Here is a 22,287-nt window from a genome sequence, read left to right on the forward strand (position 1 = left end):
AAGAAATTAGTCAAGATCAAGACTTTGATCCGTCATAATAGAAAGCAATGTCCAGTCGACATGACACACAGGTTTTCTTGCCAGATCTTCAAGCAAGATGGTGGTCGGCTTTGAGTAGAATCAAATTAATCCTGAAATCCAGATCCGCTGATCACTAGTGAGCGGCTCAGCATCAATTAGAGATGAGCAAATCAATTCTGACTCAATCAAATTCCACCCTTATTTTGTAAGATTTCAAATTGCATCTGAATCTGAGAGAGAGAGAAACAAAACTAAAAAAGAGAGAATATGGGTCCAATGAGACTAATGTTATACAAACATTTTCAGGCCAGTTTGAGCACTTTTGATATTGGGTAGAATCAATTTGCACTCAAATCAAATCGGTTAAACAAATTAAATTTTGAGTGATTTGCTTGTCTCTAAATGTGTATTAATGTTTATTACGGGATATGTGTTTATGTAATGTTTGCTGTACGGCTTTCTTAATGTCTTTATTCCTCAGACTGTATATAATGGGGTTAATAAATGGAGTAAATACAGTGTACAGCAGAGAGAGGATTTTACTACTGACCCAAGTTTGTTCTCTCTTAGGGAAAACATAAACACTAAATAAAGTCCAGTAAAAAATGGAGACCACAATGAGGAGGGAGCTACAGGTGGAGAAGGCTTTCTGTCTACCAGTACTGGATGGGATCCTTAAGACTGATATCACAATGTAAGTATAAGACACTACAATGATTGCGGTTGGGACCATTACAGTTGGAGCTCCCAAAACAAAAATCTCCAAGTGAAAAAAGAAGGTGTCAGAACAGGACAGGTCTAGTAAGGGGACAAGGTCACAGAATATATGGTCGATGATATTTAACCCACAAAAGTTTAATTTTGATGAAGTTATGGTAGCAATTAATGAAATAACATTACCCATCAACCAACTAATAATGATTGATGTAACACAAAATCTATTCGTCATGATTGAGGAGTAACGGAGGGGATTACAGATGGCCACATATCTGTCATAAGACATCACAGCGAGAAGAAAACACTCTAATCCTTCAGTGCAATCAAAAAAATAAAATTGAGTCATACAACCAATAAAACTGACGGTTCCTCCATTATTCAGTAGGATGTGGAGCAGGTTGGGGACAATATTTGTCGATAATAAGATGTCACTGATGGACAGTTGTGAGATGAAGAAATACATTGGGGTGTGGAGGTTCTTGGTGGTGGACACCAGGATGATGATCAGGAGGTTCCCACATATTGTGGCAACAAAAACCACAAGGAACAGAAGAAATAGAAGATTTCTCAAAAATTGGCTGCCTTGAAATCCTAAGAGGAGGAACTCTGTGACCACAGTCAGATTTGTCTGCAAGTACAATAAGAAATTAATGGAAACATCTAATAACATTAAGCCAGGCTGTGATTTGTTTTTAGAATGTTTAAGACCAGATTAGTAGACATAAGACTATGACATCCACTAGATATGGGGCATGAACCATATGTTGGTAGCCTAAATCTCTCAGCCTTACAAATGGAGATTTTTGAGATGATACCACATTAGTGCAAAGGTAGGAAATGGTAATGCTGAGGCCAGTGATTGGCCACAGTGGTCACAAGTTGTCTTTGTGGTGCTTCCTTTGTTATTTTATACCATTACCTGCCTTTGCCCAAGTTTGTTATGAATTTAGACAATATCTTTAAATTATTCTGAATCTGAACCTAAAATTTGTATATTTGTTGTTTCAGTTCATTTTTCATGTGTGTACATGCAATATAACACTATGGCTTCTTTCACAAAAACGATACAGATTGTGTCCGGATCTGTTCAGGAAAAAAATTTGGGTTTTTAACACATGCACAGTTTTGTTCGCAATTGCGTTCAGTGTTTAAGCCTATTTTTTTTCACGCGGATGCTATCAGTTTTGGCGTGTTTTTTATGCACATGAAAAAAAGATTGTAGAATAACAAACGACATCCCCTATCAACTATCAGTGAAAAACCCTTTGCATCTGTATGTAATTCATTGTTCACGGAAGCCCCATTCTCTTATAAGGGATTTTCAAAAATGCAGAATATAGAACATGCTGAGATTTTTACATAACGCAGAGATGATGCGTGAAAAACAACGTTTAATTACACAGACATAGAAATGAATGGGTCAGGATTCAATATGGGTGTATTTTAATTCAAGCATTGCACACATTGGAAAACTTGTTCATGTGAAAGGAGCCTATTTCTGGCTATTACATAACTTGTATCTGGCATTTTTAGTAGTTTTTTTCAGAGCTGTTGGGTGGAGACTGTCTGCTCTTCATGGATGCCTCAGCACAGGACATGGATAAGCAGGTCACTCTGCAGCACACCTCAAAATGCAACATTAGTAATTGAGGGCATTGCACAGAGACTTGAGCAGATTAGATGCTAATCCAGAAGTTAAAGGGGTTCTCCCACAAAAAATATTCTATCGTTTTCAAACCAGCACCTGGATCCGAAAACTTTTATAATTGCATGTTATTAAAAATGTTGGGTCACATTTATTAAGACCGGCGTTTTATACGGTGGTCTTAATAAAGCCCTGCACTGGCGTTTGATCTGCCTCAGTTATTCATACTGTAGTTCTGGCGACTATATTCTGCCTTTACAGCTCAATGATGTCGTGCTTTGCAGTGTAAGAGAGGCTAAAGTGCATGGAAAGTTTCCTGGCCATTTTCAGAATGTCTTGCGGTCAAGTGAAAGACTTGACAAACCACTTTATAACCAGATTAAAGTAGTGTGCCATGCAGGGTGCATGGGTCAGCTCTCCTCAATGCACCACCAATATAATGTTCTTTCCGTTGTCGGTGACCATGGTTCCGATTTTCAGTTGGCGAGGAGAGAGGCAGGATTTGATTTCACCCTAATTACACAACCAAGGATTAACAGATTGAATTATGTATAAAACACAGTGAACACCCAAAATTCTGTAGAATCTGACAGCAGTTTCTCCCCAATAACAGAAGAAAAGATTAATTGAATTACTGATATATAAAAGAATGCAAACAACCTAAAATCTGTAGAAAGAGATCACTTTTTAACCCCAATTAGTACAGAAAAGTGTAATAGAATCGCTCCTATTACCCAGGCTGTACACTCCCCTATTGGTCCCTGCTCTCTCCCTATAGTGTGGATAATGCTTCTCTATCCTTTCCCTACACAATGAATAATCTTTCCCTGAACTGCTCAATGGTAATTTATAGTGAATAAAGTCTTTCCTAATCACTGTCCCTAGTGCCTGTAACGTCTCTCCCTGCACTAATTTCACTGTAAAATGGCGGAGACCGGTCATGAGGAGACTTTTCATAGGCCTATGACATCACAGGGGCTGGCTAGCGGCTGACTGGCTATCTGCACAGCTTCATGGGTGATCGCTCATTCCTGGACTTCTATCTTCCTCTTATTACCATGTGCAGCACCCATTTTAGAAAAAATATGATTCGTTACCACAAAGCACAAGGAAATTTGACTTCCAGGCAAATCAAATTTTTCCTGACATTCAGATTGAATTCCACTTTGTCAACTTCGATTCACTCATCTCTAATAGTATATACAGAAGTCTACAGTGTATGTGAAGTACAAGGTATACTAGATGTAGTGTGTACAGATACAGATGTAGTAGAGTTAGCACTCCTGCTTTCTGAGATTTCTGAGTTGTGTTATCTAATCTAAGCAAACACTTTCAATTGCTTTTCAATGGCTTTTGTCTCAAGATAACACAATGAGTTAAGAAATGGGAGTTAAGAGCTGGAGTGCTAACGCTGCTACATCTGTATATAGTATATACAGCAGTGTACTGATATGTGAGGTACGAGGTATAATAAATGCAGTGTGTACTGATATGTGAGGTATGAGGTATAATAGATGCAGTGTGTACAGATATATAGTATATACAGCAGTGTACTGATATGTGAGGTACGAGGTATAATAAATGCAGTGTGTACTGATATATAGTATATACAGCAGTGTACTGATATGTGAGGTATGAGGTATAATATATGCAGTGTGTACAGGTATATAGTATATACAGCAGTGTACTGATATGTGAGGTAAGAGGTATAATAGATGCAGTGTGTACTGATATATAGTATATACAGCAGTGTACTGATATGTGAGGTATGAGGTATAATATATGCAGTGTGTACAGGTATATAGTATATACAGCAGTGTACTGATATGTGAGGTATGAGGTATAATAAATGCAGTGTGTACAGATATATAGTATATACAGCAGTGTACTGATATGTGAGGTAGGAGGTATAATAGATGCAGTGCGTACAGATATATAGTATATACAGCAGTGTACTGATATGTGAGGTGCAAGGTATAATAGATGCAGTGTGTACAGATATATAGTATATACAGCAGTGTACTGATATGTGAGGTACAAGGTATAATAAATGCAGTGTGTACAGATATATAGTGTATACAGCAGTGTACTGATATGTGAGGTAAGAGGTATAATAGATGTAGTGTGTATGATATATAGTATATACAGCAGTGTACTGATATGTGAGGTATGAGGTATAATAAATGCAGTGTGTACAGATATATAGTATATACAGCAGTGTACTGATATATGAGAGATGAGGTATAATAAATGCAGTGTGTACAGATATATATTATATACAGCAGTGTACTGATATGTGAGGTGCAAGGTATAATAAATGCAGTGTGTACAGATATATAGTATATATAGCAGTGTACTGATATGTGAGGTACGAGGTATAATAGATGCAGTGTGTACAGATATATAGTATATACAGCAGTGTACTGATATGTGAGGTACGAGGTATAATAGATGCAGTGTGTACAGATATAATTATATACAGCAGTGTACTGATATGTGAGGTGCAAGGTATAATAGATGCAGTGTGTACAGATATATAGTATATACAGCAGTGTACTGATATGTGAGGTACGAGGTATAATAGATGCAGTGTGTACAGATATATAGTATATACAGCAGTGTAATTATATGTGAGGTACGAGGTATAATAAATGCAGTGTGTACAGATATATAGTATATACAGCAGTGTACTGATATATGAGAGATTAGGTATAATAAATGCAGTGTGTACAGATATATAGTATATACAGCAGTGTACTGATATGTGAGGTGCAAGGTATAATAGATGCAGTGTGTACAGATATATAGTATATACAGCAGTGTACTGATATGTGAGGTACAAGGTATAATAAATGCAGTGTGTACAGATATATAGTGTATACAGCAGTGTACTGATATGTGAGGTAAGAGGTATAATAGATGTAGTGTGTATGATATATAGTATATACAGCAGTGTACTGATATGTGAGGTATGAGGTATAATAAATGCAGTGTGTACAGATATATAGCATATACAGCAGTGTACTGATATATGAGAGATGAGGTATAATAAATGCAGTGTGTACAGATATATAGTATATACAGCAGTGTACTGATATGTGAGGTACGAGGTATAATAGATGCAGTGTGTACAGATATATAGTATATACAGCAGTGTACTGATATGTGAGGTATGAGGTATAATAGATGCAGTGTGTACAGATATATAGTATATACAGCAGTGTACTGATATGTGAGGTGCAAGGTATAATAAATGCAGTGTGTACAGATATATAGTATATACAGCAGTGTACTGATATGTGAGGTACGAGGTATAATAGATGCAGTGTGTACAGATATATAGTATATACAGCAGTGTACTGATATGTGAGGTACGAGGTATAATAGATGCAGTGTGTACAGATATAATTATATACAGCAGTGTACTGATATGTGAGGTGCAAGGTATAATAGATGCAGTGTGTACAGATATATAGTATATACAGCAGTGTACTGGTATGTGAGTTACGAGGTATAATAGATGCAGTGTTTACAGATATATAGTATATACAGCAGTGTACTGATATGTGAGGTACGAGGTATAATAGATGCAGTGTGTACAGATACATAGTATATACAGCAGTGTACTGATATGTGAGGTATGATATATAATAGATGCAGTGTGTACAGATATATAGTATATACAGCAGTGTACTGATATGTGAGGTATGATATATAATAGATGCAGTGTGTACAGATACATAGTATATACAGCAGTGTACTGATATGTGAGGTATGATATATAATAGATGCAGTGTGTACAGATATATAGTATATACAGCAGTGTACTGATATGTGAGGTACGAGGTATAATAGATGCAGTGTGTACAGATATACAGTATATACAGCAGTGTACTGATATGTGAAGTAACTGGTATAATAGATATAGTGTGTACAGATATATAGTATATATAGCAGTAGAGATGGCCTTGCGGTTCGCCCGGCGGTCGGTTTGCGGCGAACTTTGCCCGTTCGCGGTTCGCTGAACATGCGAACATATGGCGGTATTCGCGCCCGCCATATTCTTTTACATTGTGAAGAACTTTGACCCATGACACATCCTTTAGATGGTACAGGACAGCTAATTGAGACATTTCAGCACATGGACATACCCCCTACCTTATAAATAGACCTGATCTGGCCGCCATTTTACATTCAGTCTTTTGTCAGTGTAGGGGGAGGTTGCTGTGTGGAGCAGGGACAGACTGTTAGGGACACCAAACGCTAGCTAATAGGTCCACAAAAGTCCTTTTAAGGATGGTATAGGTGTGCTATCGATTGGTGTGCAGTATATAGGGGTGTAATACACTTATAATATACTTTCTAACATAGAAAGCATATTATACTGGATTTGTATTGTGCAGCATTGTGACTGGTGAGCAGTTCTGCAGCGATACTACAACTACACACAGTGACAAACGCAATTAGAAAAAATTATTATAACTGGTGTGATATACCAGTGGCCCCCCAAAACGACAGATTGAAGCGGGGTGTTATATACCAATATACTTTCATAATAGTGTATTTGGGTACTGCAGAATTTTTTGCCTGTTTTGCTGCGTTCCCTCTGCTACACACAGTGACAAACGGTACTGGAAGAAAAGTATTATAACTGGTGTGATAGACCAGTGGCCCCCCAAAACGAATGACAGATTGAAGCGGGGTGTTATATAACAATAAACTTTCATAATATTGTATTTGGGTACTGCAGAATTTTTTGGCTGTTTTTCTGCATTCCCTCTACTCCACACAGAGACAAAAGGTACTGGAAAAAAATTATTATAACTGGTGTGATAGACCAGTGGCCCCGCAAAACGACAGATTGAAACGGGGTGTTATATAACAATATACTTTCAGTATAGTGTATTTGGGTACTGCAGAATTTTTTTAAATGTTTTGCTGCATTCCCTCTCCTACACACAGTGACAAACGGTACCGGAAAAAAAGTATTATAACTGGTGTGATATACCAGTGGCCCCCCAAAACGACAGATTGAAGCGGGGTGTTATATAACTTCTTCCACATACACTGCGCTTCTCTAGAGACTTTTATCACAGGGTCATTTAAAAAATGACAGGCAGAGGAAGAGGCGGGCCCTTCCGCAGGGGTGGTAGGGGTAGAGCAGGAGCACCAGGCCGGAGCCAAAGTGGGACTTGGTTGAGTGGCTCACTCAGCCTTCCGCTTCTGCACCCTCTTCATGCTCTCTATCTGCACCCTCTTCACTCTCTGCTGTGTGCACCCCCAAAGACACCACCACCACCATATACCCTCCACTTGAGTCGCAGGAATTATTTTCCGATCCCTTACAAGACATTTCAGATGCGCAGCCATTCTTGGAATCGGATCAGGAAGAGGAGGTAGCAAGGGCCGCCACTCAGCCGTCTGACAACAGTACCCAGATCAGCCCAAGGAGGTTGGTCCCCACTGTTGCTGCCTTCTCCGAGATCTCTAATGTTAGTGGTGGGGAAGGTGACATCGATGATGACCTGTCTATGGACGTCACGTGGTTGCCCACAAGAGAGGAAGAGGAGGGGAGTTCAGAGGGAGAGATGGACTAGCAGAAAGGGAGGAGAAGCAGGCAGAACTTACTTTGCACAGGAGGGAAAAACCAGACTGCAAATGTATCAGGAGCGAGCCATCAACCATGTATGGTCACATCTGGCGCTCCCAGGACGCCCGCACATGGCTCCACAGTGTGGGCTTATTTTTAACGTGTCCGCTGCTGACAATAGTGTTGCCATCTGCAGCCTTTGCAGTCAACGCAAATGTTGCGGTAAGCCCAACACTCACCTAGTGACAACCGCCTTAAGAAGGCACCTGGCCTCCCATCACTGAGCCCAGTGGGAGCAACGCCGTCAAAACCCACAAAGCCACACTCCAGGTGCTCACTGTCCAGCCTCTTCTTCTTCTCCACTCTCCTCCCAATTGTCCTCCACTCCACCTTCCTTTATGCTGTCCTCCCGTTTATCTGGCAAAAGGCAGGCTTCCGTGGCCCAAATGTTCGAGCATAAAAAAATTATGACGCATGATAACCCTCTTGCCCAACGGTTGACAGCTGGCTTGTCGGAACTGATAGCCCGCCAACTACTGCCATATAAACTGGTGGACTCGGAGGCCTTTAGAAAATTTCTGGCCATTGGAACACCGCAATGGAAGGTCCCAGGAAGGAAATATTTCTCCCAGAAGCGCATCCCAGAGCTATATGTCAACGTTCAGCGGCAAGTGAATGTATCTGTGGCACACAGTGTCGGTGCCAAGATACATCTGACCACAGACACGTGGTCTAGCAAACACGGGCAGGGAAGGTACATAACTTTTACTGCCCACTGGGTGAACCTTCTGACGGCCATCAAGCATGTAACACGTGGCACCCGTGTAGATTTGGTTTTACCACCACGGATTGCATGCAGGCCTGCCTCTTCTTTTCCTCCTCCTACTCCATCCTCCCTCTCCTCCTCGGCTGACTCCTCCTTTTCCGCTGCTACCGTCTCTTCCGCTGCACCCCCCAAATCCCCAGAACCCATTCGACGTGCCAGGTGAGACGTTGACATGCTGTGCTGCATCTGTTATGCCTGGAAGCCAAGAGCCACACCGATCCTGCACTCCTTTCAGCTTTGCATTCACAGACAGTTGGTAAAGTGGTGTGCGACAACGGTGCCAATCTGCTGAGCGCGCTGAAACAGGGCAAAATGACACACGTGCTGTGCATGGCACACGTCCTGAACTTGGTCGTGCAGTGATTCGTTGTCAAATACCTTTGGGTCCAGGACGTCTTGCGGCAGGCTGGCCATTTTAGAAGATCTTACACGGCCATGGCTCGCCTTGCTGAAATTCAGCGGCGACACAACCTGCCCGTCAGACGTCTTATTTGTGACTGCCTGACGCAATGGAACTTAACCTTGTATATGCTTGATAGGCTGCTCCAGCAAAAAGGTGCAGTTAACGACTACCTGTACGAACTCTGCAGCAGGAAAAGTTCTGGGGAGCTTGTTTTTTTTTCACCGCGCCAGTGGCTGCTCATGCACGATGCATGCAGACTTCTGTGGCCATTTGATGAGATCACCAAACTGGTCAGTCGCAGCCAGGGCGCCATCAGTGACATCGTACCTTACGCCTTCTTTCTGGAGCGTGCATTGCTTCATGTCATTCATCAAGCAGTCGAGGAGCAGGAGCAGGAAGATGAGGAAGTAGCAATACTGGATGAATTCCCATTGGGGCTACTCCATCTGAGACAAGTCAACAACACGAGTCTGAAGAGGAGTCAGAGGACGATGGTGCCGGATGAGGAGGAGCAAGAAGAGCATGCTTTAAACCTTTCTAGGATCCCTGGTGTTGTCCGTGGATGGGGGGAGGAGAACGAGGACGACATTATCCTGGATGATGAGCAGGAGCCAGGCCACTACACCGCTCCCATTTTAGTGCAAATGGAGGCCTTTATGCTCCAGAGTTTTAAGAGGGACCCTCGTATAAAAAGCATAAAGGGCAAGGACCAGTACTGGGTGGCAACGTACTTAGACCCTCGGTACAAACAAAAAATGACTGAAATGTTACCACCATCACAGAGGGCTGTCAGAATGCAGCACTTCAAGGCCTTGCTTCGAGAAATGCTGCATTCTGCTTTTTTGGGCGCTAGCAGAGGAATTTCCACTCACAGAGAAACAGTTGCGGGTACCAATCACACAGCGCATGCAAGAAGAGGGCGGTTTGAGGATGTGTTGGTCACTTCTGATATGAGATTATTCTTTCAGCCAACCCATTGACAGCTGTCCTCCGGATCCAGCATCAGGGAACGCCTAGACCGACAGGTGTCCGACTACATCGGTTTACCGGCCGATGTGGACGCTCTGAGAATTGATGAACCCCTGGACTACTAGGTGGGCAGGCTTGACCTCTGGCCAGAGCTGGCACAATTTGTCATGGAACTGTTGGCTTGCACCTCGTCCAGTGTCCTGTCCTAAAGGATGTTCAGCTCAGCAGGGGGGATCGTGACCAATAAGCGCACTCGCCTAGCTCACGACAGTGTTGACTACCTCACATTTCAAAAAATGAATGAGGCATGGATCTCGGAAGAATTCAACACATGTGACCAGTAGACCATGTTTGATTCAAATTCCTTATGACAGCCCACAAATATCCGCCACCACCCATAACAATTCATGGTCCCTGTCTTACGTAAATACAGCGGCATAAAAGGCCTTTTATGTCAGTTGAATGTCTAATTTTTGCGGCCTGTAATGGCCGACACTTACTTCTTTATCCTGTGAATGCCTTATGTACCTCAAGCCACAGAATACAAAGTTCTTTGCTGTCAGGTGAACGCCTGTTGGCTAATTTTTAAAGGGCCTAGTACTGGCCGACACTTACTTCTGTATCCTGTGAATGCCTAATGTACCTCCAGCCACAGAATACCAAGTTTTTTGCTGTCAGGTGAACACCTGTTGACAAATTTTTGTGGCCTGTAGTGGCAGACACTTCCTTCTTTATCCTGTGAATGCCTAATGTACCTCCAGCCACAGAATACAAAGTTCTTTGCTGTCAGGTGAACGCCTGCTGGCTAATTTTTGAGGCCTGTAGTGGCCAACAGTTACTTATTTATCCTGTGAATGCCTAATTTTTCTGACTGGAATTGAAAATCAATGGGTCTGTAAACGTTCTGCTAAATTGTGTACAGATGCGTACACATTATACAGACGTGTGAATGGACCCTATATGTATTTGACATGTATTTACCGGCTACTGTCAGTTCTGGCTGATTTAGGCAGAGCTACAGTATTACACTAAAACAGAGCAATATATAAAAATTAAAAAAAATACATGTTATAACTGTATAAATGATTTATATAACTTATTAGAAAAAATAAATAAATTTAAGGCATCTTTTATTTTTATTTAAAGTCTTTATACACATTGACGATTTAAATCTTAATACGTTAGTTAGTGATATTTATGATGATTATATAGTTTATTAGTTAGTGATATTTCAGTACAGTACAATTTTATTTTGTTTGTTAGTTAGTGATAGTTCTATAGAGTTTAATATTATTTATTTGTTAAGTTAATGGTTTTAATGTAGATTAAAGAGTTATTGTCCAGTGATCTTTTTTTGTATTACTATAGTGTATGTTGTCCCCTCATTGTTGGCCATTTTAATGTTTATGTACATGTTATGGATACATAATCATATTGCTATGTGCACATATTTACCCTCCTGGCGGTGGCTGGTGATCGCCTCCTTTTCTTTTGAGTCCTGAGATGGGGCGGTGCTGGAGGGTCCAGCACTTTCCACCTCCACCTCCTTCACTTGTCCCACATCTGGTGGGGGTGGCTCTAAAGGCTGGGAGGGTCCGGCCTCCTCCTCCTCTTCCTCCTCTTCCTCCTCTTCCTCCTAAACCTCCACCACCTCCACGGCCTTCGCCAATCACCTTCTCCGAATGGAGGGAATAGGAACTTCTGTGATCATAGAATGTTCAGATTTTAGATAAACAACTCAGAAATCTTATCAACATTAGATATAAAGAAATTGCTAGCCCTCAGGCTTCTACTACAGACACAGTGATGGTTCAGTCCATCTCTTGTCTGGCACAAAGCCAACACATTACATCACCAAAAGAACATAATCCCCACAATGAAACATGGTGGTGGCAGCATCATGCTGTGGGGACGTTTTTCAGCAGCCGGGACTGGGAAACTGGTCAGAGTTGAGGGAAAGATGAATGGTGCTAAATACAGGGATATTCTTGAGCAAAACATGTGCGTGGAATGGCCTAGTCAAAGCCCAGATCTCAATCCAATAGAAAATCTGTGGTCAGACTTAAAGATTGCTGTTCACAAGCGCAAACCATTCAATTGGAAGGAGCTGAATCATTTTTGCAAGGAGGAATGGGCAAACATCCCTGTGGTAAGATGTGACAACTGCTCATAGAGACTTATCCAAAGCGACTTGGAGCTGTGATTGCCGCAAAAGGTGGCTCTACAAAGTATTGACTTTAGGGGGTGAATAGTTATGCACATTGACCTTTTCTGTTATTTTGTCCAATTTGTTGTTTGCTTTACAATTAACCAATTTAAAAAAAGGTCTAAGTTGTCGACATGTTTTACAAATTAAATGATCCAAATCCTCAAACAATCCATCTTAATTCCAGGATGTGAGACAACAAAAAAAAGAACAAAGTCAAGGGGGGTGAATACTTTTGCTTAGCACTGTATACATTACAGAGTGTTGGAAAAACATACAAAAGTTATTTACGCATCTACCTGGGCATTTTTCATCCCGTATTCTTTTTATAAACCGGGGGTGTCTTCGCTTCATGTCTGACCATTTTTTAATGATGGCCAGATGGCGGTGTTTGAGACACGTTTTGCGCCAGATTTCAAATGCCAGCTCCAGCACAATCCGCTACTTCTCGGCGTGGGACCGGGTGCGGTCATATTCCCACCCCAACATCCGCTGCAAAATAAAAATGCAGGCATATAATCCCAATTTTTAACAATAATAGTATTTAAAATAATTTACTCGAGTAAACTGCAAAAAGTATTTAATGCTTTGAAGTGGAAATATTAGATTTAGGCCGCCTGCACACGGGCATGTTTTTTCACAACTACGGACCGTTAAACCCGGCCTGCCGTCCTGCAGAGTGGATGAGCTCACGGCGTCATTGGTTGCTATGACGGCGTGCGCTTCCGGCCACCACCGCTGTACTGTGATACACTTGTATGATCTATACAAGTGTATTACTGTACAGCGGTGGCGGCAAGAAGCGCACGGCGTCATAGTGAGTTAGCAACCAAAGACGCCGTGCGCTCGTCCACTCTGCAGGACAACAGCCTGGGTTTTTACGGCCCGGAGTTGTGAAAAAACACGCGCTTGTGCATGCGGCCTTACTGTTACTGTTAGAAGATGGGATTGTATTACGACTGTATGTGGGTGGGGTCGGGGCTATCAGATATCGTCCAGCTAAGCAGAGATGTACCTGTCTAGTGAAGTGACGGTACAGTATGGGGTGTACAGCTGGTTCGTCTCCCCATGGTGCACCCTGGGTAACTCTAAATGAACCAGCAAATACTGGCGGTCTGACAAAGAAAGCTTCTCCTTAATTCCTGACCATCAGGATAAAAACTATAATCTATAAACTGTGTGTGTGTGTGCGGTATATAGTGTGTGTATGTGTGTGTGCGGTATATAGTGTGTGTGTGCGGTATATAGTGTGTATGTGCGGTATATAGTGTGTGTATGTGTGTGTGTGGTATATAGTGTGTGTGTGTGCGGTATATAGTGTGTGTATGTGTGTGTGCGGTATATAGTGTGTGTGTGCGGTATATAGTGTGTATGTGCGGTATATAGTGTGTGTATGTGTGTGTGTGGTATATAGTGTGTGTGTGCGGCATATAGTGTGTGTGTGTGGTATATAGTGTGCGTGTGCGGTATATAGTGTGTGTGTGCGGTATATAGTGTGTGTGCGCGGTATATAGTGTGTGTGTGGTATATAGTGTGCGTGTGCGGTATATAGTGAGTGTGTGCGGTATATAGTATGTGTGCGCGGTATATAGTGTGTGTGGTATATAGTGTGCGGCATGACAATGGATGTGCAATGTGCATGTGAAATATATTTCTATGCTTTCCATACAAATATGCTACTAACATAGTGGGTGTGATGTGTGAGACAGTGACTGGAAAAGTAGTAGAGAATCGTTATATTTCGCCTAGGTTTCTTTCATATACCATGTACTAGGCTACAGGAGGTGGATAGCTCAACTAGGAAAGCTGGGTGAGATGTCAGAAATCTAGGAAATATGGTCTGCCTTAGCAAAACATACTTTGCTGAGGACTTTCGTAAATGGTGTTGTCGGACCTGGATTTTAAAGGAATGAGGATGCAGGTTGGTAGCGGGGCTACTCATTCCCTTCCTGTCCAGAACAGGTTTCATATAGAGCTCTCAGCTAGTGTTGAGCGCGAATATTCGAATTTCGAATTTTTTTCTCGAATATCGCAATTTCGAGATTTCGCGAATATTTAGAATATAGTTCCAAATATTTGCGAAATCGAATATTCTCTTTTTTTTTTCCAAAAAAATAAAAAATAAATAAATCGTACGATTAGGGATGAGCGAACCCGAACTGTATTTTCGTAAAAGTCCGGGTTCGGGTTCGGTGTTCGGCGCTTTCTTGGCGCTTTTTGAAAGGCTGCAAAGCAGCCAATCAACAAGCGTCATACTACTTGCCCCAAGAGGCCATCACAGCCTTGCCTACTATTGGCATGGCTGTGATTGGCCAGTGCAGCATGTGACCCAGCCTCTATATAAGCTTGGGTCACGTAGCGCTGCACGTCACTCTGCTGATTCAAGCATAGGGAGAGGTTGCTGCTGCGACGTTAGGGCGAGATTAGGCAGATTAACTCCTCCAAAAGACTTCATTCTGTGATCGATCTCCAGCTGTGGATCATTGAAGTGCTAATATTGTATTGCTCACTTTTTTTAGGCTGCCCAGAGCGTTTTTATATCACTTTTTTCTGGGGTGATCGGCGGCCATTTTGTGGCTTGTGGTGCGCCAGCACAAGCTACCACCAAGTGCATTTAACCATCAATAGTGTGGTTATTTTTTGCTATATCCTACATCAGCTGCAGGCTGAGCCTGTGTCACCGAAGTGCATTTAACCATCAATAGTGTGGTTATTTTTTGCTATATCCTACATCAGCTGCAGGCTGAGCCTGTGTCACCCAAGTGCATTTAACCATCAATAGTGTGGTTTTTTTTGCTATATCCTACATCAGCTGCAGGCTGAGCCTGTGTCACCCAAGTGCATTTAACCATCAATAGTGTGGTTATTTTTTGCTATATCCTACATCAGCTGCAGGCTGAGCCTGTGTCACCGAAGTGCATTTAACCATCAATAGTGTGGTTATTTTTTGCTATATCCTACATCAGCTGCAGGCTGAGCCTGTGTCACCGAAGTGCATTTAACCATCAACAGTGTGGTTATTTTTTGGCCATATACTACATCAGGGGCAAGTTGAGCCTGTCACCCAGCGCCTAAAAAATAGACCTGACATTTATATTCCTCCAAATCTGTACTGTTTTAGCTGGTCAAGTTATTTGTAGTGACCGTAAAAGCACAGTTTTTGTTCTGGGTTGAAAAACTATTCCCAAATTTGCCATTCTCAAAATAAGTAGTTTCTGCTATATCAGGCCTACTTGAAATCTATCCCAAAAAGGATATCTTAGATTCAAGGTGCTGATAGTGTCATTCAGAAAAAGTTAACACACACGCTACCGTGCAGATACAAGTCTAATTCTGTGATTAAACGTATACCTGTCACACAGTGCAAAAAAAAATAGGCCTCACATTTCTATTCAACCAAATCTGTACTGTTTTAGCTGGTCAAGTTATTTGTAGTGACCGTAAAAGCACAGTTTTTGTTCTGGGTTGAAAAACTATTCCCAAATTTGCCATTCTCAAAATTGTGGTGAACGGGAACAATGAGGAAAACATCTAATAAGGGACGCGTACGCGGACGTGGAAATGGTCGTGGTGGTGTTAGTGGACCCTCTGGTGCTGGGAGAGGAAGTGGCCGTTCTGCCACAGCCACACGTCCTAGTGTACCAACTACCTCAGGTCCCAGTAGCCGCCAGAATTTACAGGGATATTTGGTGGGGCCCAATGCCGTTCTAAGGATGGTAAGGCCTGAGCAGGTACAGGCATTAGTCAATTGGGTGGCCGACAGTGCATCCTGCACGTTCACATTATCTCCCACCCAGTCTTCTGCAGAAAGCGCACAGATGGCGCATGAAAACCAAGCCCATTAGTCTGTCACATCACCCCCATGCATATCAGGGAAACTGTCTGAGCCTCAAGTTATGCAGCAGTCTCTTATGCTGTTTGAAGACTCTGCTGCCAGGGTTTCCCAAGGGCATCCACCTAGCCCTTCCACAGCGGTGGAAGAGATAGAATGCACTAACGCACAACCACTTATGTTTCCTGATGATGAGGACATGGGAATACCACATCAGCACGTCTCTGATGATGACGAAACACAGGTGCCAACTGCTGCGTCTTTCTGCAGTGTGAGACTGAACAGGAGGTCAGGGATCAAGACTGGGTGGAAGACGATGCAGGGGACGATGAGGTCCTAGACCCCACATGGAATGAAGGTCGTGCCACTGACTTTCAGAGTTCGGAAGAAGAAGCAGTGGTAAGACCGAGCCAACAGCGTAGCAAAAGAGGGAGCAGTGGGCAAAATCAGAACACCCGCCGCCAAGAGACTCTGCCTGCTACTGACCGCCGCCATCTGGGACCGAGCACCCCAAAGGCAGCTTCAAGGAGTTCCCTGGCATGGCACTTCTTCAAACAATGTGCCGACGACAAGACCCGAGTGGTTTGCACGCTGTGCCATCAGAGCCTGAAGCGAGGCATTAACGTTCTGAACCTTAGCACAACCTGCATGACCAGGCACCTGCATGCAAAGCATGAACTGCAGTGGAGTAAACACCTTAAAAACAAGGAAGTCACTCAGGCTCCCCCTTCTACCTCTTCTGCTGCTGCCGCCTCGGCCTCTTCTGCTGCTGCAGCCTCGGCCTCTTCCTCCGCCTCTGGAGGAACGTTGGCACCTGACGCCCAGCAAACATGGGATGTACCACCAACACCACCACCTGCGTCACCAAGCATCTCAACCATGTCACACGGCAGCGTTCAGCTCTCCATCTCACAAACATTTGAGAGAAAGCGTAAATTCCCACCTAGCCACCCTCGATCCCTGGCCCTGAATGTCAGCATTTCTAAACTACTGGCCTATGAAATGCTGTCATTTAGGCAGGTGGACAGCTTCAAACAGCTCATGTCGCTTGCTGTCCCACAGTATGTTGTTTCCAGCCGCCACTACTTCTCCAAGAGAGCCGTGCATTCCCTGCACAACCAAGTGTCCGATAAAATCAAGTGTGCACTGCGCAACGCCATCTGTGGCAAGGTCCACCTAACCACAGATACGTGGACCAGTAAGCACGGCCAGGGACGCTATATCTCCCTAACTGCACACTGGGTAAATGTAGTGGCGGCTGGGCCCCAGGCGGAGAGCTGTTTGGCGCACGTCCTTCCGCCGCCAAGGATCGCAGGGCAACATTCTTTGCCTCCTGTCTCCTCCTCCTCCTCCTCAGCTTCCTCCTCCTCTTCTTCCACCTGCTCATCCAGTCAGCCACACACCTTCACCACCAACTTCAGCATAGCCCGGGGTAAACGTCAGCAGGCCGTTCTGAAACTCATATGTTTGGGGGACAGGCCCCACACCGCACAGGAGTTGTGGCGGGGTATAGAACAACAGACCGACGAGTGGTTGCTGCCGGTGAGCCTCAAGCCCGGCCTGGTGGTGTGCGATAATGGGCGAAATCTCGTTGCAGCTCTGGGACTAGCCGGTTTGATGCACATCCCTTGCCTGGCGCATGTGCTGAATTTGGTGGTGCAGAAGTTCATTCGCAACTACCCCGACATGTCAGAGCTGCTGCATAAAGTGCGGGCTGTCTGTTCACGCTTCCGGAGTTCACACCCTGCCGCTGCTCGCCTGTCTGCGCTACAGCGTAACTTCGGCCTTCCCGGTCACCGCCTCATATGTGACGTACCCACCAGGTGGAACTCCACCTTGCACATGCTGGACAGACTGTGCGAGCAGCAGCAGGCCATAGTGGAGTTTCAGCTGCAGCACGCACGGGTCAGTCGCACTGCGGAACAGCACCACTTCACCACCAATGACTGGGCCTCCATGTGAGACCTGTGTGCCCTGTTGCGCTGTTTCGAGTACTCCACCAACATGGCCAGTGGCGATGTGTCACGGCCATGGCTATGACAATGACTCCTCTACCGCATGCGGTTGCCTGCGGTTTGGTTCTGGTGTTCAACCACAGGTGAGGGCCGCTAGTGTGCTGCCTCACTTGTGGTTGCCGCGGGCAACACGTTGTAGTTTTGGTATTGCCGCTGTGGAGCAGCCTGAGCTGGTGCTAGGCAGCTGGCGGCAATCTTCATGCGGTTACACCTAGCAACCTCTATGTTAGGTGTGTATGTGTATGTTATGCACGTTGTATGTCTGTGTACTCTGAGTTATGTGTGCTGTGCACTGACATCTTTTCTGCACTGTGGTTGCCCGTGGCAACGTTTGGTGATGTGTACATGTGGTGGCAGTGTCCCGGCCTTCGGGCTGACTCCCAGGACATGGTAGCCACCCATGTCGTTGCCTGCGGCAACAGCCACAGTGTGACCTTCGTTTTGACACTTCCCCTTTAAGTTATGTTTTCCCTTCTGTGGTTTTGGAAGGGTTAACTCCCTTTCAGTGTGTGTGAGTCACGGGGTGTGTCTGATTGTTGGGTGTGGCCTCTTGGCCCTATAAAGCCTCAGTTGTAGGCAGTAGCCAGAGAGGGTGTTTCAGCCATGCTGGCTGTAGACATCCTGCTGGTTACTTACCAACTGCCAGTGGGGGCCAACCTTCTGGTCATAAGCTAAATATATGTCCTTTGGTGTCTGGAAGATGTGTTTGCTTTTATGTTTCTTTATTGCACCTGTGGTCCTGGGTTCCCGTGTGTTGTGTGTTTGTGTGCTGAGTCCTGCTGTCTGTGGGCAGTACATCCACATGGGTTCCAGGCTTGGTTGTCTGTGGTAGGTCTCTGCAATGTTTGTACCTGCCATTGCCATAGGTTGCATTTGTTTCCCCTTGCTTGCAGCTTGGCCAGTGAGACTCCTGTTCCTCCGGATCCAGAAGGAACAGGATGTCTTACTCTGATTCCTAGCCTAGGGACCGGCGGAGGGCGAGTAGGGATCCGAGGTTCCTGCGCATGGGTCCTCCTACCTTCAAGGTCGGCCCATGCAGGTAGGAGTTAGGGTCAGGTTAGGGACGCTGTAGGAGGTGACCTGCTCCCTAATCCTGTTTGTCCTGGTCAAGCAGCGATCATCTTCCTTCGGCACACGGCTGAGGGTTTGCCTCATCCTCAGCCGTGACACGATGACGCCGTTATCAGCGTTACAATACCACTTCTATGTCTCCTTGAGAAAACACTTAGGGCGATGATGGAAGAGGAGGTGGCCCAGGAAGAAGAGCAGGAAGAGGGGTCATTTTTAGCACTTTCAGGCCAGTCTCTTCGAAGTGACTCAGAGGGAGGTTTTTTGCAACACCAGAGGCCAGGTACAAATGTGGCCAGACAGGGCCCACTACTGGAGGACGAGGAGGACGAGGATGAGGAGGAGGTGGAGGAGGATGAGGATGAAGCATGTTCACAGCGGGGTGGCACCCAAAGCAGCTCGGGCCCATCACTGGTGCGTGGCTGGGGGGAAACACAGGACGATGACGATACGCCTCCCACAGAGGACAGCTTGTCCTTACCTCTGGGCAGCCTGGCACACATGAGCGACTACATGCTGCAGTGCCTGCGCTACAACAGCAGAGTTGCCCACATTTTAACGTGTGCGGACTACTGGGTTGCCACCCTGCTGGATCCCCGGTACAAAGACAATGTGCCCACCTTACTTCCTACACTGGAGCGTGATAGGAAATTGCGCGAGTACAAGCGCACTTTGGTAGACGCGCTACTGAGAGCATTCCCAAATGTCACAAGGGAACAAGTGGAAGCCCAAGGCGAAGGCAGAGGAGGAGCAAGAGGTCGCCAACGCAGCTGTGTCACGGCCAGCTCCTCTGACGGCAGGGTTAGCATGGCAGAGATGTGGAAAAGTTTTGTCACCACGCCACAGCTAACTGCACCACCACCTGATACGGAACGTGTTAGCAGGAGGCAACATTTCACTAACATGGTGGAACAGTACCTGTGCACACCCCTCCACGTACTGACTGATGGTTCGGCCCCATTCAACTTCTGGGTCTCCAAATTGTCCACGTGGCCAGAGCTAGCCTTTTATGCCTTGGAGGTTCTGGCCTGCCCGGCGGCCAGCGTTTTGTCTGAACGTGTATTCAGCACGGCAGGGGGCGTCATTACAGACAAACGCAGCCGCCTGTCTACAGCCAATGTGGACAAGCTGACGTTCATAAAAATGAACCAGGCATGGATCCCACAGGACCTGTCCATCCCTTGTGCAGATTAGACATTAACTACCTCCCCTTAGCAATATATTATTCTACTCCAGGGCACTTCCTCATTCAATCCTATTTTTATTTTCATTTCACCATTATATTGCGGGGCAACCCAAAGTTGAATGAACCTCTCCTCTGTCTGGGTGCCGGGGCCTAAATGTGTGACAGTGGCCTGTTCCAGTGGTGGGTGACGTGAAGCCTGATTCTCTGCTATGATATGAAGACTGATTCTGTGCTGACATAAGGCCAGATTCTCTATTACGGGACCTCTCTCCTCTGCCTGGGTGCCTGGACCTAAATATGTGACAGTGGCCTGTTCCAGTGGTGGGTGACGTGAAGCCTGATTCTCTGCTATGACATGAAGACTGATTCTGCGCTGACATAAGGCCAGATTCTCTGTTACGGGACCTCTCTCCTCTGTCTGGGTGCCGGGGCCTAAATGTGTGACAGTGGCCTGTTCCAGTGGTGGGTGACATGAAGCCTGGTTCTCTGCTATGACATGAAGACTGATTCTGCGCTGACATAAGGCCAGATTCTCTGTTACAGGACCTCTCTCCTCTGTCTGGGTGCCGGGGCCTAAATGTGTGACAGTGGCCTGTTCCAGTGGTGGGTGACGTGAAGCCTGATTCTCTGCTATGACATGAAGACTGATTCTGCGCTGACATAAGGCCAGATTCTCTGTTACGGGACCTCTCTCCTCTGTCTGGGTGCCGGGGCCTAAATGTGTGACAGTGGCCTTTTCCAGTGGTGGGTGACATGAAGCCTGATTCTCTGCTATGACATGAAGACTGATTCTGTGCTGACATAAGGCCAGATTCTCTGTTACGGGACCTCTCTCCTCTGCCTGGGTGCCGGGGCCTAAATATGTGACAGTGGCCTGTTCCAGTGGTGGGTGACGTGAAGCCTGATTCTCTGCTATGATATGAAGACTGATTCTGTGCTGACATAAGGCCAGATTCTCTGTTACGGGACCTCTCTCCTCTGCCTGGGTGTCTGGGCCTAAATGTGTGACAGTGGCCTGTTCCAGTGGTGGGTGACGTGAAGCCTGATTCTCTGCTATGACATGAAGACTGATTCTGTGCTGACATATGGCCAGATTCTCTGTTATGGGACCTCTCTCCTCTGTCTGGGTGCCGGGGCCTAAATGTGTGACAGTGGCCTATTCCAGTGGTGTGTAACATGAAGCCTGATTCTCTGCTATGACATGAAGACTGATTCTGCGCTGACATAAGGCCAGATTCTCTGTTACGGGACCTCTCTCCTCTGTCTGGGTGCCGGGGCCTAAATGTGTGACAGTGGCCTGTTCCAGTGGTGGGTGACGTGAAGCCTGATTCTCTGCTATGACATGAAGACTGATTCTGTGCTGACATAAGGCCAGATTCTCTGTTACGGGACCTCTCTCCTCTGCCTGGGTGCCTGGGCCTAAATATGTGACAGTTGCCTGTTCCAGTGGTGGGTGACGTGAAGCCTGATTCTCTGCTATGACATGAAGACTGATTCTGTGCTGACATAAGGCCAGATTCTCTGTTACGGGACCTCTCTCCTCTGTCTGGGTGCCGGGGCCTAAATGTGTGACAGTGGCCTGTTCCAGTGGTGGGTAACGTGAAGCCTGATTCTCTGCTATGACATGAAGACTGATTCTGCGCTGACATAAGGCCAGATTCTCTGTTACGGGACCTCTCTCCTCTGTCTGGGTGCCGGGGCCTAAATGTGTGACAGTGGCCTGTTCCAGTGGTTGGTGACGTGAAGCCTGATTCTCTGCTATGAAATGAAGACTGATTCTGTGCTGACATAAGGCCAGATTCTCTGTTA

The 22,287-nt window shown here is 45.2% G+C and overlaps 1 protein-coding gene across 1 annotated transcript in view; it reads right to left on the reverse strand.

Annotated features, from left to right (window-relative positions):
- Nucleotides 1-430: 430 nt before the first annotated feature.
- Nucleotides 431-22,287, reverse strand: part of LOC120990001 (olfactory receptor 1468-like) — a 60,224-nt gene continuing 38,367 nt past the window's right edge. Inside the window, exon 3 of the mRNA XM_040418496.1 lies at nucleotides 431-1,366. Within this exon, the coding sequence (XP_040274430.1) occupies nucleotides 431-1,366 (936 nt within the window). The remainder of the gene's footprint in view (nucleotides 1,367-22,287) is intronic.

This window comes from Bufo bufo, chromosome 1, assembly GCF_905171765.1.
Source record: "Bufo bufo chromosome 1, aBufBuf1.1, whole genome shotgun sequence".
In the NCBI taxonomy this organism is placed as follows: Eukaryota; Metazoa; Chordata; class Amphibia; order Anura; family Bufonidae; genus Bufo; species Bufo bufo.